Source organism: Papio anubis, chromosome X (assembly GCF_008728515.1).
Source record: "Papio anubis isolate 15944 chromosome X, Panubis1.0, whole genome shotgun sequence".
NCBI lineage: Eukaryota > Metazoa > Chordata > Mammalia > Primates > Cercopithecidae > Papio > Papio anubis.
This window is the reverse complement of record NC_044996.1, coordinates 80,493,343-80,509,259: the sequence shown is the minus strand read 5'-3', so window position 1 is coordinate 80,509,259 and position 15,917 is coordinate 80,493,343. Positions and strand designations below refer to the sequence as shown.

At 50.3% G+C, this 15,917-nt stretch overlaps 1 protein-coding gene across 4 annotated transcripts in view; it reads left to right on the top strand.

Annotated features, from left to right (window-relative positions):
• Window positions 1-15,049, top strand: part of NLGN3 (neuroligin 3) — a 28,226-nt gene extending 13,177 nt beyond the window's left edge. For 3 of the 4 annotated variants that reach the window (XM_031660505.1, XM_031660504.1, XM_031660503.1), the window contains 3 exons: window positions 8,095-8,280; window positions 10,975-11,764; window positions 13,096-15,049. In XM_031660505.1, the coding sequence (XP_031516365.1) occupies window positions 8,095-8,280; window positions 10,975-11,764; window positions 13,096-13,939 (1,820 nt within the window). In that variant the 3' untranslated portion in view covers window positions 13,940-15,049. The remainder of the gene's footprint in view (window positions 1-8,094; window positions 8,281-10,974; window positions 11,765-13,095) is intronic. The other variant, XM_031660506.1, reaches the window with a different exon arrangement.
• The last annotated feature ends 868 nt before the right edge of the window (window positions 15,050-15,917 follow it).

Sequence of the window (15,917 nt, the reverse complement as noted above, 5' to 3'; positions counted from 1 at the left end):
CACCTGCTACCACACACACCTGTCCCTATCTCCTCAGAAACACAAACCAACATTCCCCTTCCCTACACACATATACTCTTACCTGTTTGTCCACACTGTCCCACCCTACACATACACAGATACTACACACACACCATATCCACATCTACATACATCCCACATACTGCCCTTATGTCATTCCCCTACACATACACTCCCCCCCACACACACATCGTGCATGCATGCATATACATGTGCACACTCTTCCATACACAGCCTGCATATGTACACCCAGCACACACCCATGCACTTCTCCCCTCACCCCACCCCACAAATACATACACATCCGTGTACATGGGGCTGCACCTGTATCCATACATGCATACACACCTCTACCCATGCCCAACCGCATCCCCCCAAGTCCCCTCACACTTCCTTATCCCGTATATGCACACATACACACTCCTTGTACTCTATGCATGTCCCCTGCACACTCCCACCCATCGCACACATACTCCCATTCATACGCGCTCATTGCCCAAATGCCTCCTCATATGCACCCATACACCTCCCCACCCGCGCATTCTCTGCTGTGCACAAGCTTGTGTCAGTCATTTAGGCTGCCCCTGAACCCTGTACCTTCCTTGGTGACCACCCATGCCTATCTATGGTGAAGGTCTTGAGGTAAATGAGTGCCTCAGAGAGGGTGACTAAGCACACAGGGCCCTGCTCATGCTTCCCCAAGCCCCGCACCCCTGTAGTGGCATGAAGAAGCCAACTTCTTCCTGGAGAAGAGTTTCAGCGGGAGTATAGGCTCTTGGTCAGGTCTGTAGGCATATGGGTGCTAAACCAGCAGTTAGGCGTGGCTTATTCCATGGCTAGTTAGGGGACATGACCGTATTTTATTTCATTTCATTTCATTTTTATTTAATTTTTGAGACAGGGTCTCACTCTTGCCCAGGCCAGTTTTGAACTCCTGAGCTCAAGTGATCATCCTCCCACCTCAAGGGCCTTATTTTAATTTTTTTTTTGAGACGGAATCTTGCTCTGTTGCCCAGGCTGGAGTTCAATGGCACTATCTTGGCTCACTGCAACCTCCACCTCCTGGGTTCGAGTGATTCTCCTACCTCAGCCTCCTGAGTACCTGGGATTACAGGCACCTACCACCATGCCCGGCTAATTTTTGTATTTTTAGTAGAGACACGGTTTCACCATGTTGGTCAGGCTGGTCTCAAACTCCTGACCTTAGGTGATCTGCCCGCCTCAGCCTTCCAAAGTGCTGGGATTACCGGCATGAGCCACCACGCCTGGCTCTTAATTTTCTCTTGACTATATTGCTTTGTCAGTTCCAATCCCAGAGGCCCCGGGGCTGCATTTCACTTCTGGGTGTAGTTGTATGCGCAGAATGGCAATCTTCTCTTGGCTTACAATTACTACTATGTGAGATAGGAAGGTAATTTTGGGTTCTAAAACTGCAGAAATGATATTCCTTGGCAAGCAAAGCTTCAGGCCGGGCGCCGGTGGCTCAAGCCTGTAATTCCAGCATCTTTAGAGGCCGAGACGGGCGGATCACGAGGCTGTGAGATCGAGACTCTGGCACACGGTGAAACCCGCCTCTACTAAAAATACAAAAAACTAGGCCGGGCGTAGGTATGGCGCTTCTGTAGTCCCAGCTACTTCCGGGAGGCTGGAGGCAGGAGAATGGCATAAACCTGGGAGACAGAGCTTGCAGAGTGAGCTGAGATCCGCCACCGTACTCTAGCCCGGTGACAGAGCTTGAGACTCCGCCTCAAAAAAAAAAAAAAAAAAAAAAAAAAAAAGAAAGCAAAGTCTGTATCCCTCTACGGTACCTGGGACAATGAACATGGAGCATGCAGGCCATTCACGCTTTGTCTCCCCAGGTCTGTAGCTTGGATGTTGATGTCATGGTTCTCTCCCTGCCCTCTGTCTTTCTGCATTACCTCAGACACCATGGTGAGGCTCTTGTAAGCTGTTCTGTCCTGTTGAATCTCATGCTACCATGAAGGTGGCTGGAAACCCGCACACTAGGGCTGCACACTTTCTTTTTTAATTAATTAATTAATTAATTAATTAATTGATTGATTTTTTGAGACAGAGTCTCACTCTGTCACCCAGGCTGGAGTGCAGTGGTGCAATCATGGCTCACTGCAGTCTTGACCTCCCAGGCTCAAGTGATCCTCCCACCTCAGCCTCCTGAGCAATTTGGGATTATGGATTACAGGTGTGCACCAACACACCCAGCTAATTTTTGTATTTTTAGTAGAGACAAGGTCTCACTGTGTTGGCCAGGCTGGTCTGGAACTCCTGACCTCAAGTGATCCACTTGCCTTGGCCTCCCAAAGTGCTGGGATTACAGGCGTGAGCCACCGCGCCCAGCTGGGCTCCATAGTTTCTAGAGAGGAATGAACGTGCAAATGTAATCACAAACAGATATACAGACACATGTACACGGTAGTTCAAAGCCAAAAGTAATTTTGCTACTTTCTTTTCTTAGAGTGACAGAAAACACTCAACTCAGCTGCTTAAAGAAATATAAACACAATGCTCCATTCTATAAGGTTTACTGGAAAATACAAAGAATATTAAAAATATGCTTCAGAGCAGCTAGGGATGAAGAAAGAGAGCACGGAAAAGAGGGCGAGAGACAGGAGAAAGCAAAGAAGAGAAGAAAAGGAGAGGACGAGAGAGTCAGGGAGAGGAAGCAGAGAGGAGACAGAAGGAGAGACTTAGGATTTGGAGAGAGGCTCGGCATTTCACGTAGGATGTGAACTCTCCACAGTGTCAGTTGGGAACTGCGGGCCGCACAGAAGGCTGTCGCTGGTGAGCATTCCATATGATATCCTGATTTGCTGATTACTTCAGAGTCCTTCAGCTGCTGTAATCCTTAAGCTTCTACACCAGAAGTTCTTAACCTTTTGGGGGGTCTTGGACCCTTTTGAGATTCTGATGAAAGCTCTGGACTCTGCCCTGGAACGATGCACACATGCACGCGCACACACACACAGACACACACATGCTTAAGAAAACAATTTTACAGGGCCAGGTGCGGTGGCTCATGCCTGTAATCCCAACACTTTGGAAGGATGAGGTGGGTGGATCACCTGAGGTCAGGAGTTCAAGACCAGGCTGGTCAACATGGTGAAACCCTGTCTCTACTAAAAATACAAAAATGGCCGGGCGCGGTGGCTCACGCCTGTAATCCCAGCACTTTGGGAGGCGAGGCGAGGATCACAAGATCAGGAGTCGAGACCACAGTGAGCCCGTCTCTGCAAAATACTGAAATGGCAGGCTGTAGGTGGTGAAGCCTGTGAATCCCAGCTACTCAGGAGGCTGAGGCAGGAGAATGGCGTGAACCCGGGGAGGCAGGAGCTTGCAGTGAGCCGAGATCGGCCACTGCACTCCAGCCTGAGCCTGGCCCGAGACTCTGTCTCAAAAAAAAAAAATACAAAAATGAGCTGGGCATGGTGGCCGAGGTAGCCTGTAGTCCCCAGCTACTCCAAGACTGAGGCAGGAGAATCGCTTTGGAACCTGGGAGGCGGAAGTTGCAATGAGCCAAGATCATGCCACTGCACTCCAGCCTGGGCAACAGAGTGAGACTCCATCTCAAAAAGAAAAAGAAAGAAAGAAAAAACAATTTTACAGATCCCTCTTAAGTTCATCCATGAAAATCAGGTTAAGAACTCGCACTTGACAGCCCCCTGTCATTTGGATAACCAGAACAGCACATCTGGGGGCAGGACCATTCTTCTTTGGGCTTAAGCAGTTGATGATCAAATATTACTGAAAACTCAGAAGGAGTCCTACACTGAGATTTGCTCAGAAGTTCCTCACCACTTCCTACATACCCTTCAGTTCCTGTTTTGGAACACAAATATAATCAATAAGCCCATATTGGATCCTGGGTACATATAAGATGTTTTTGTCTCTTGACACCAGATGTAGAACATGGGTTTGTCCCTGATGCTTGGGAATTTTCCTGTGTAGTGGAGCCTTTGTTGTTTTGTTGCCCAAAGCATCCCAGAACAGGTGGCTTGTTTTGGACCCCAGTCACAGGCATTCAGTCACTCTCCTTCCCATCAGCTTTCCTGAGCACTGAACTCATCAGGCGGATCACTCTAAGGTGCTTTTCTTTTTTCTTCTCTTTTCTTTTTCTTTCTTTCTTTCTTTCTTTTTTTCTTTTTGAGACAGAGTCTCGCTCTGTCACTCAGGCTGGAGTACAATGGCGCGATCTTGGCTCACTGCAACCTCCGCCTCCCAGGTTAAAGCAATTCTCCTGCCTTAGCCTCCCAAGTAGCTGGGACTACAGGCACCTGCCACCACGCCTGGCTAATTTTTGTATTTTTAGTAGAGACAGGGTTTCACCATGTTGGCCAGGCTGGTGTCGAACTCCTGACCTCAGGTGATCTACCTGCCTCGGCCTCCCAAAGTGCTGGGATTATAGGCATGAGCCATCACACCCGGCCTCTAAGGTGCTTTTCTAGATATCTTGGGTGATTCATGCATGTTGAGAATGTCACAGGCTAATCCATGAATCCTCTCCAAGGCAGAGGGGTAGCTATTATTTGAGAAGGCCCCACTGGGCTTGAGGCCAACAAAGAAAGGGACTCCAGCAGGATATAGGATGTGGATATCCCTGAGGCTGAGCAAGCAGGAACTTGCCAAGTTTTTACTCCAGGTTCCAGAATTGAATCCTACGTGCTTGCTCAGGTACCCTCCAGGCAAACCGAAAACCCAGTAAACATCAAGTCTTGAGTGACACAAATATCTGGTTTTGTTGCAATCTGCCAGATTCCCCCATCTTCTGTTGACGAGCAGTTTACCATGAACTACAGTATAAACTTGGGCCCAGGGAGACTGGCTCCGATTTATTCTGACAGTTTATGGAGTTGGGTATTTCAGCCTTCATTCTCACACGGTTTCTGTGGATGGCTGAGTTACTGGGAACTAGCAGTGAGTGACCTCTCCCAGAATGCCAGATTTTGTGTGCTTGCGGTTGGTCAGGTTTGCTGTCATCTTCCTGAGCCTGTTGGAGATAGTATTTCTTTTTCTTCCTCTCTTTTTTTTTTTTTTTTTTAAGATGGAGATTCATTCTTGTTGCCCAGGCTGGAGTGCAATGGCACGATCTCAGCTCACTGCAACCTCCGCCTCCCAGGTTCAAGTGATTCTCCTGCCTCAGCCTCCCTAGTAGCTGGGATTACAGGCATGTGCCACAGGCGTGCCTGGCTAATTTTGTATTTTTAGTAGAGACGGGGTTTCTCCATGTTGGTCAGGCTGGTCTCGAACTCCCGACCTCAGGTGATCTGCCGGCCTCGGCCTCCCAAAGTGCTGGGATTACAGGCATGAGCCATCGCGCCTGGCCTGGAGATGGTATTTCAAGTAGGACTCTTCGTGGAGTAGGGATCATTGACATGGCATCATCCACATGCTTCAGGGCCCCTTATCCAGAGGCTCATAGGATCTGAGGGAGCAGAGAGTGATGGTCAAAGCCTCTATCCAATCACCTGAGGTCAGGAGTTCATGACCAACCTGGCCAACATGGCGAAACCCCATCTCTACTAAAAATACAAAAATTAGCCAGGTGTGGTGGCGTGCACCTGTAATCCCAGTTACTTGCGAGGCTGAGACAGGAGAATCACTTGAACCTGGGAGGCGGAGGTTGCAGTGAGCCAAGATCGTGCCATTGCACTCCAGCCTGGGCGACAAGAGTGAAACTCCTTCTAAAAAAATAAAAAATCAAAAAAAAAAAAAAAAAAAAATCCTCCATCCAGCCCTTTCAGGCCTTTGTTCCTAACCCAGGAAATTGATACATATTGGAGAAGTCTGCTCTACTACATCCAAATGCAGGCTTTGCCTGCTGATCAGGGCAGACATGTTTGACACATTTCAGTAAATGATGCCTTGGAAAAGGCTGAAGCCAAGACCACTATTGCCTAAATGAAAGAAAAGGAAAAGAGAATACAGGGGAAGGAGAGAGGAGGAAGGGTGGACTGAAAGAAGGACAGTGATTTCTGCCAGAGGGTCCCAAGGCTTGGGCAGCTGGGTTGGATCATGGTCAACAGAGTTGGGGTTTTGAGGGATTTTTTTGTTTGTTTGCTTTTTTAGAGATGGAGTCTCATTCTGTCCCCCAAGCTGGAGTGCAGTGGGGTAATAACAGCTCACTGCAGCCTTGACACCTAGGCTCAAATGATCCTCCAGCCCCAGCCTCCTGAGTGGCTGGGACCACAGGCATGCACCACCACAACTGGCTAATTTATTTTGTTTTAAAAATAAAAGGAGACAGGGTCTTGCTACATTGGTCAGGTTGGTCTCAAACTTCTGACCTCAAGTGGTCCTCCCACCTCAGCCTCCTAAAGTGCTGGGATTACAGGCGTGAGCCACCGTGCCCGGCCAAGGTTTTAAGACTCAAAGGAGCAGTTTCAATTTCTGAATGGGCCACGCAAAGGAAAAGCTGGTTTCCTTGTCTGAAAGAGCAAGGGTTCCTTTGTTCATCCTCATGCAGGCTTTCTCTAATTCATTCTCATTTCCTCCTCTGCAACCTGGGGCTAAAGAGGACTTGTGACTAGGGCCCGGGAGAAAGAACTAAGTACTTTACATACTTAATTGTACCAGAGGTAAATTAATAACACACTTGAAGAGGATGAGATGAGCTCTTTTGCAGAAGCTAGGTACAGAAGGACTTGAGAAAGACAGTGGTGAGGTCTTGTGACTGCTTGAGTCTATTTGAATTCAGCCTCTGCCTATGGACTGCAAGGACCACCAGAGAACTCCCCATGAGCTCTGGGAGCCTTCTCCAACATGGCCTCGCACAAAGTTGATTCCAGGTGCTGTGAATGAGCTTTTAACTGGGGAGTAAAAATACTGATCCAAGTGTGGGTTTCCAATGTGTAGGAGCTCCACAATTACCCACCTCCAAAGACTTCTTCCAAAAGCCTATGGCAGGAGAAGACAGAGCCTTCCAACGGACCCAAGGATTCAGGGAAGAGAGATGAAATAAGGCCGCAGGATCAGTCTAAAATGGAAGCAGAGTAGGGGGGAATATAGGACATCTCTGTGGGATAGCCAGCAGGTGGGCAGGAAGGTAGTCTCCATGGCAACAAGTCTCCACAGCAGCAAATCCCAGCAGGTGGGTGGGAAGGTAGTCTCCATGGTGACATGTCTCCTCAGCAGCAAATTCCAGTGGGGGGGCGGGAAGACCTGTTTCTGTGGTAACGCACTGCGCTACTTCCCTATTTCTCCACCAGATGAAAAAGATGGTCTGATCCAGTGGTTTCTCAACTTTAGCAGGTGTCAGAATCACCTGGAGAGCTTGTTAACACAGATTGCTGGGCCTCACCCCCAGAGTTTCTGATTCGTGAGGCCTCCAAGGGAGGGAAATGAGGACCTGCCCTGAAAATGAGGGGAAGGGGGCCATCGAGGCCCCAGAAAGAAGTGGAGAGGGACTGATTTGAACAGGAAGGGCAAGGAGAGTTTAGGGATTGTTGCCTTTTGGGATCATCTACACTTCCTTTGGAGAGAGAAGAACGGGGAAAGAGGAGTAACTATAGAGCTACAATGTGCTGAGCATGTTCTAGATGATTATATTCGTTTTATCCTTGTTACAACCCTGTGAGGTATTTGTATCCCCATTTTACAGAAGAGGACACTATGGCTCAGAGATTTTAAACTAAGTGCCCAAGGCTACATGGCTGAGATGTGATAGAGCCAGGATTCAAATCAAGGACTGTCTGACTCCAAGGTTTCCATTCTATCTTGCCAGATGTTAGGGTAAGGTCCTCAATAGTAGCTCAGAATGCTGAGTTCTAGACATTTGCAGTTTCTGCAGTTTGTCTCCTACCTGGAGGCATCCACTTCAAATGGTCTGCAGACCCTTCCTTCCAAGCTGGATAACAGGTGGGAGGCAGGGAGCCGACCCCTCCTCTGTTGACGATGCTGGACATTGCAGAAAGGAGCACTGGTTTAAGTTAGCTAGGTGGGAAGAACTACACTGCGTGCTCATTCTCTATCCCCACCTCCCCTGTTGACCCTGCCTGCCGTCATCACCCAAATCCTCCATCCCTCTGCCTTCATTGTCCTCATGCCCTTTGTCGAATCCAGGTTTCCTGAGTACTGGAGATCAGGCTGCCAAGGGCAACTATGGGCTCCTTGACCAGATCCAGGCCCTCCGCTGGGTGAGCGAGAATATTGCCTTCTTCGGGGGAGACCCCCGCCGGATCACCGTCTTTGGCTCGGGCATTGGTGCATCCTGCGTCAGCCTCCTCACGTTGTCACATCACTCAGAGGGTGAGTAACTCATGGGGCAAAACATGAACTAGCCAAGTGCTGGCTGCCCAGCGTGCTCCATCCATGTCCCAGGGTATCCAAGGGAATCGGCCAGCTCTCTTCTACCAGCTTGGTATCCCTTTGGCAAGAAGTGGAAGAGAAATGTTCCTCTGGGAGAAGTACTTCTCCCAAAGCTGGAGAGGGAAGGAAGAGAATCCCATTTATGTCCCAGGAAAGCAAGATTCTCCTTCTGATGTGGGAGTCTTATCTGGGGGAGTGGGAATAGAACAACTGTCCCCTCAGAGGACAATAGTTTGACAGGGGTTGGGGGAGATCTTTCAGTATGGGAAGGACATGTTACTTCACAGTAGAGATATAGGGTGGAAATTGGTTTCTAGGTCTAAGAAACACCCATTCTCTGCCTTTCTCTCTGAAGAACAAGTCTGTACAAGAGGGGAAACGTCCTAGAGGGAAAAGTGGATCTGAAATGAGAGTCCCTAACCCGTGAGGTGGGCTCCTTCCATAGGACGATGGTCTATTATCGGACTCCAGACCTCTTCCCGGACTGTGCAAGCTGCCGGGGAGATTTTCATTTTTGGCCTCTCTCCTTGTGGTGGGTCCCTTTGCCAGTGACCCTTCCAAGAGAGCAGAATAGGTCCTTTTTGCTCAGCAGGAAATGTTTTCTCCACCTCTGGACTACAGGGAACATTCTATCTCTAAGAGGCAAAGCTGAGCTTCTCAAGAAGGAAAGATCTTCCTGAAATAGGTGCCCTTTTCTGAAGTAAGGAAATCTGTGAGCGAGGATGCTTTCTTTCTTTTTTAATTGAACACTAACCCCCTGAGTTAGGGACATTCTCACAGGAAGACCTTCTGTCTCTCGGAAGAAGTTGTCTCTCTGAGAGAGAAGAACCACCTTCTTTGACCTAGAAATTCTGTCTTTGCCCCTCCAGGGACTACCCTGGTGAGGGAGGACTCAGGTGGGATCTGCATCTCTAAAGAGAGAGACTGTGTTCCTAGGTGACCATAGTGGGAACAGGAATCTCCCCTTTTTCCCCAAAGGAGGGTGAAATGATAGGCTGCAAGGGTGCCTTGGCCTGAAGAAACGTTCTGTGCCTCCTCCGACTGGGAACTCCTCCCCCTGGAGTGGTGCTATGCTTTGTCTCATAGGGAGCCTGTGTCTCTGGAGGTTTGACTTTTTTCTTTTTTTTTTTTTTTTTTTTTTGAGACAAGATCTCGCTTTGTCCCCCAGGCTCTGTCTCCCAGTGCAGTGGTGCGATCACAGCTCACTGCAACCTCCGCCTCCCAGGCTCAAGTAATCCTCTTGCCTCAGCCTCCAGAGTAGCTGGGGACTACAGGTGCATGCCACCATGCCCGGCTAATTTTGGGGAGAATTTTTTTTTTGTAGAGACAGGTTTTTGCCATGTTGCCCAGGCTGGTCTCGAACTCCTGAGCTCAAGCGATCCGCCTACCTCGGCCTCCCAAAGTGCTGAGATTACAGGCGTGAGCCACTGTGCCTGGCCAAGGTTTGACTTCTTTAAAGACCTGTTCTCTCTATTTTTCTGTAATTGATGCATGGAGAATAATTTTTGGGAAAATGAGGCTGTCTTTTAAGTAGTAATCTATCATTTCTTTCCCTCTCTTTCCACTCATGCAAACTGGCCTTCTCTTAAAGGAATGGAATTGTGTGCCTGAGGGACAAATTCTCCCTTGGGAATGTTGGGGCCGGGGAGGGAATGATATCCTTTTTTTTTTTTTTTTTTTTTTTTTCCTAGAGGGGGAAAATTATCTTCTTTTTGAGTTTGGGGGACTGGTTCCCTCTCTGCTGGGGGAAAATCTGAATTTGAAGTATCAGTAGCTTCAGATAAAAGGAAAGTCTCTGCCAGGTGCGGTGGCTCATGCCTGTAACCCCAGCACTTTGGGAGGCCAAGACAGGCGGATCACCTGAAGTCGGGAGTTCAAGACCAGCCTGACCAACATGGTGAAACCCTGTCTCTACTAAAAGTACAAAATTAGCCTGGCGTGGTGGCGCATGCCTGTAGTCCCAGCTACTCGGGAGGCTGAGGCAAGAGAAATGCTTGAACCTTGGAGGCAGAGGTTGCGTTGAGCCAAGACCCCGCCATTGCACTCCAGCCTGGTCAACAAGAGTGAAACTCCATCTCTAAAAAAAAAAAAAAAAGCAAAGTCTCAGTGGAGACCACAGATGGGGAGCACAGGTTCCCTGGAGACTTTCAGACCCCAAGGCCTTTGCCCTTGGGCTCCTTCCCCAAACCCTCAGAATGTGGGGCTCTTGCCTGCCTGCATTTCTCATCTCTCATGAAAAAGACTCCTTTGTGGTGCAAGTGCCAGCTCCCTGGTGGTGCGCTGGCACAGAGCTGGGCCCAGCTGGGCAGGAAGCAAGAGGGGAAGACAAGGAGAGATAAAGAGAGGCGGCATAAGGGGGCTGACATCTGGGATTCAAGGGGTTAATTCTTCCTGACATTGCCTTAACCCCTAAGTTACCAGTCATTGCACCAGGACAGGGAAGGGATGGAGGAAGCTGTCAAGGAAGGGGTTCAGCAACCCCTCCTTTGGCCCTACATCATCCCCTGCCAAAAGAGTTGTTCCCCCTTCCTAGCCCATTTAAACCATGGGGCAGCCTCAGTGACAAAGGAATGAGGGGATTTATGGCTATGTATGACACGACAGATCTGACCTAGTGCTACCTGTCTTCTGTAGGACTTTTCCAGAGAGCCATCATCCAGAGTGGCTCTGCTCTGTCCAGCTGGGCTGTGAACTACCAACCAGTGAAGTACACCAGCCTGCTGGCAGACAAAGTGGGCTGTAATGTGCTGGACACCGTGGATATGGTGGACTGTCTTCGGCAAAAGAGTGCCAAGGAGCTGGTAGAGCAGGACATCCAGCCAGCCCGCTATCACGTGGCCTTTGGCCCTGTGATTGATGGTGATGTCATTCCTGATGACCCTGAGATCCTCATGGAGCAGGGCGAGTTCCTCAACTATGACATCATGCTAGGTGTCAATCAGGGCGAGGGTCTCAAGTTTGTGGAAGGGGTGGTGGACCCTGAGGATGGTGTCTCTGGCACTGACTTTGACTATTCTGTCTCCAATTTTGTGGACAATCTGTATGGCTATCCTGAGGGTAAGGACACCCTGCGAGAGACCATCAAGTTCATGTATACAGACTGGGCAGACCGTGACAACCCTGAGACCCGCCGTAAAACACTGGTGGCACTCTTCACTGACCACCAGTGGGTAGAGCCCTCAGTGGTGACAGCCGATCTGCACGCCCGCTACGGCTCACCTACCTACTTCTACGCCTTCTATCATCACTGCCAGAGCCTCATGAAGCCTGCTTGGTCAGATGCAGCTCATGGGGATGAAGTACCCTATGTTTTTGGGGTTCCTATGGTAGGCCCCACTGACCTTTTCCCCTGCAACTTCTCCAAGAATGATGTTATGCTCAGTGCTGTCGTCATGACCTATTGGACCAACTTTGCCAAGACTGGGTAAGGAGAAAATAGGGTTTTTTCTTCTTTGAGACCCCAGCATGCCCTCCCCTCCGCTCCTCTAGCTAAATCTCTTCCATCATATCCTTTCCTAAGATGTTCCCAAAATCTTGCTTGGTACCCCTTCACTCATCTTCCTACCTCCCCTTCCTGAGTCTTTCATGCCATTTTTCCTTCCTTCAAAAATGTCGTTGAGGCTCAGAACTCAGTTAGCATCGGGACTAGGAAGGAATGAGAGTTACTGGAAGAACTATGAGATTGAGCCAGGCCCAGTGGCTCACGGCTGTAATCCCAGCACTTTGGGAGGCCAAGGCAGGCAGATCACTTGAGCCCAGGAGTTCAAGACCAGCCACGGCAACATAGAAAGACCCTGTCTCTAAAAGGAAAAGCATTAGCCGGGCATGGTAGTGTGCACCTGTAGTCCCAGGTACTTGGGATGCTGAGGTGGGAGGATCGCTTGAGCCCCGGAGGTTGAGGCTACACTGAGCTGTGATCATGCCACTGTACTCTAGCCTGGGTGACAGAGCGAGACCTAATCTCAAACACACACACACACATACACACACACACACACACACACACACACACAAACACACAAACTACGGGATTCAAGGTTTGCTGGTCAGAGGTCATGCGAAATAGGAATGCAGTACTTCAGAAAGAGCCTTCAGGGCCGGGCGCGGAGGTTCACACCTATAATCCCAGAAGTTTGGGAGGCTGAGGCAGGCGGATTGCCTGAGCTCAGGAGTTCGAGACTAGCCTGGCCAACATGGCGAAACCCTGTCTCTACTATAATACAAAAAATTTGCCACGCGTGGTGGCAGGCGCCTGTAGTCCTGGCTACTTAGGCAAGAGCATTGCTTGAACCCAGGAGGCAGAGGTTGCAGTGAGCCAAGGTTGCACCACTGCACTCCAGCCTGGGTGAAACTGTCTCAAAAAAAAAGCCAGGACTACAGGGAAAACAAAAGAAAAGAAAGAAAGAGACTTCAGGTTCAGCAATTTCTGCTTGCTTAATGAAAGAAAGAAAGAGCCTTTATTAGGGGGCTCCTGGCAAAACTGGGCAGCTGAAAAGATTGATAAATGCTCAGTAGCATGTGCAAAGAAAAAGCATCTATAGCCTTAATATTAAAGGATGAGTGCCGGGAAGGAGGAGATAGGAGTTCAGGCTCTGGGGAAGAAGCAGGTGGGGGCAGAGCAGGGGGACCCTGAAAAAGATGGAAACGGTGGGAAGTTCTGAACTGGGAAAGAGGTTTGGCTGTCACAGGAAAAATGCTGGGCCTTGTCCTCAACCAGATAGAGTGGTGACCCCAGATTTCCATGTGGTATTTCAGGGATCCCAACAAGCCGGTCCCCCAGGACACCAAGTTCATTCACACCAAGGCCAACCGCTTTGAGGAAGTGGCCTGGTCCAAATACAATCCCCGAGACCAGCTCTACCTTCACATCGGGCTGAAACCAAGGGTCCGAGATCATTACCGGGCCACTAAAGTGGCCTTTTGGAAACATCTGGTGCCCCACCTATACAACCTGCATGACATGTTCCACTACACGTCCACCACCACCAAAGTGCCGCCTCCGGATACCACCCACAGCTCCCACATCACCCGCAGGCCCAATGGCAAGACCTGGAGCACCAAGCGGCCAGCCATCTCACCTGCCTACAGCAACGAGAATGCCCAGGGGTCCTGGAACGGGGACCAGGATGCAGGGCCACTCCTGGTGGAGAACCCTCGTGACTACTCCACTGAATTAAGTGTCACCATCGCCGTGGGGGCCTCCCTCCTGTTCCTTAACGTTCTGGCCTTCGCTGCCCTCTACTACCGTAAGGACAAACGGCGCCAGGAACCCCTGCGGCAGCCTAGCCCTCAGCGGGGAGCCGGGGCCCCGGAATTGGGAGCTGCTCCAGAGGAGGAGCTGGCAGCGTTACAACTGGGCCCCACCCACCACGAGTGTGAGGCCGGTCCCCCCCATGACACGCTGCGCCTCACTGCGTTGCCCGACTACACCCTGACCCTGCGGCGCTCCCCAGATGACATCCCACTCATGACCCCCAACACCATCACTATGATCCCCAACTCCCTGGTAGGGCTGCAGACATTGCACCCCTATAACACCTTTGCTGCAGGGTTCAACAGTACCGGGCTACCCCACTCACACTCCACTACCCGGGTATAGCTCCAGCTCAGAGCACAGCCAATGTCCCGGCTCCCTCCCTCCCAGATCCAGGAACACATGCACACACACACACACACACACACACACGCAGACACACACGCACACACATATATGTATACGCACGCACCCACACCCTACAGCAGACCCACCCGCACAAACATAGACAGATGTGGACATGCACCCGCATGTACAAAAACACAAATACGGAAGTAAACCTGAACAAACCCTTTAAATGGGGACGCAGATGAGTCCTTGGGAAACCGAGGACCCATGAAACAGCAGCTGAAGCCAGCTCCCTGAGCCTGACCACAGACACTCCTGGGGGGCCTGAAAGCAACAGCTGGACACCCCCTTGGTGCTCGCCTTCGGCCTCTCTTGGAACTGCACCACCGACCAACTCCAGACTTGGGAGCTTTAAAGAGCAGAATAGCTCTTCCTCCCCAGGACTTGGTCTTTTTTCTGGGTCTTGTTTTGTTGATTTTTCTTTTTTAATTTTGGAACAAATGCTTTTCCAACCCGTGAGTGCTAAGAGGCTCTGGAAGGGAGGGCTCCAGGCCCGAAGGTCTCTCTGGCTCTAGGACCCCCCAGTGCTCACACAATCAGACCAAGGAACAGGACCCCCAGGAAGGAAACAGATTCAAGCAAGACCATGGGGTGGAAGGAGAAAGGGGCTAGCGCTGGATGGGGCTGGAGGGCCGTCGGGGAGAGATCTCCAACGCTCTCTGTGTCCATGTGGAGGGCTGCAGAGCCTGCAGGGTGACCTGCTTCCCCAGAAGCCAACAGCGTTGGCCTGGCCAGACCAGGGGACCTTAGATTTGGGGAACAAGGTACTACGGAAGCCACATCACTATTGGGCCCCCGGATCTGATCTGGGTTTTGCCTCTGCCCTTGGGGAAATGCTATCAGAAATTCACCCCATTTTCTTTACAGTCTCTTTTGTGTCTGTCATTTCTCTTTCAAAAAGGCGGTGTTTTTGTTGTTGTTGGCTTTTTTTTTTTTTTAAAGAAAAGTTCTTAAAACACTAACGGAAACCCATGGAGTTTGTCCTTTGTAAAAATTTTAAACACAGTGTCTTGATATAAAAATAAAAAATCCAGTTAGCACTCCCAACCTGCCTCCCTTGCACAGGCCTTGCCCCAACAGACCTCTGAACAGGGTGCCCCTGTGGGCTGGGAATCAGGCAGTCTCCCCCTGCCTCCTGTATCTCTAAGCTGATACGAGTCTGGGCTGCACTGTGCGGGGTTGGGCGGGGGGTTGGCGTCCCCTGCGTGAAGGCCTCTCCAATCTTAATCAGGTTGCTCTTCCCATCCCCCTGCCCCCAGCGCGCTGGGTTCCTGCAGCTGAAGCCTCCTCTCAGCACTTCAGGCCTCCTAACGAAATGGCAAAAATACTTCCTTCCTCCTCTGCCATGGCTGCGGCCTCCTCCTCCTCTTCCTTCTCCTCCTCCTCCTCTGCTGCAACCACCCTGCCCTCACCTTGGACTGGGGGCTGGGAGGAAGTTTGACCTCTAACATGCTGAAATTCTTTCTCCTATCTGAATCCAGTGCAGCGTCAGACGTGGACTCCCTGGCCTTGAATGACTGACAGAGCAGAGGCCCTCTCCTTCCCCAGGAATACTTGTTTGCTGCTCTGTGAATTAGAACTGGAGAAGTCCTTGGGGCCCTGGGAGCGATTTTTCTACAGGATTGTGATCAGTGACTCCCTGTCAACCCTGGGGCGTGGATTCAGTGGGGCCCCACAGGGTTAGCATTATGGGATTTCATATTATTCTCAGTGACTTGAAAGACTGAACTGGGAGTGTGCTCGGCAAGTATGATAGTTGGGTGGGGTTGCTGATACCTCAGAAAGCAGGAATAGAATTCTTCAAATGACCCTGACAAAATGAGGGAGATGAACCATCACAAGCAGGACCATGTCCAGAGAGGACGAACACAGGTAGTGTGCACAAAGACCAAAACCCAGAACTAATACACTAATA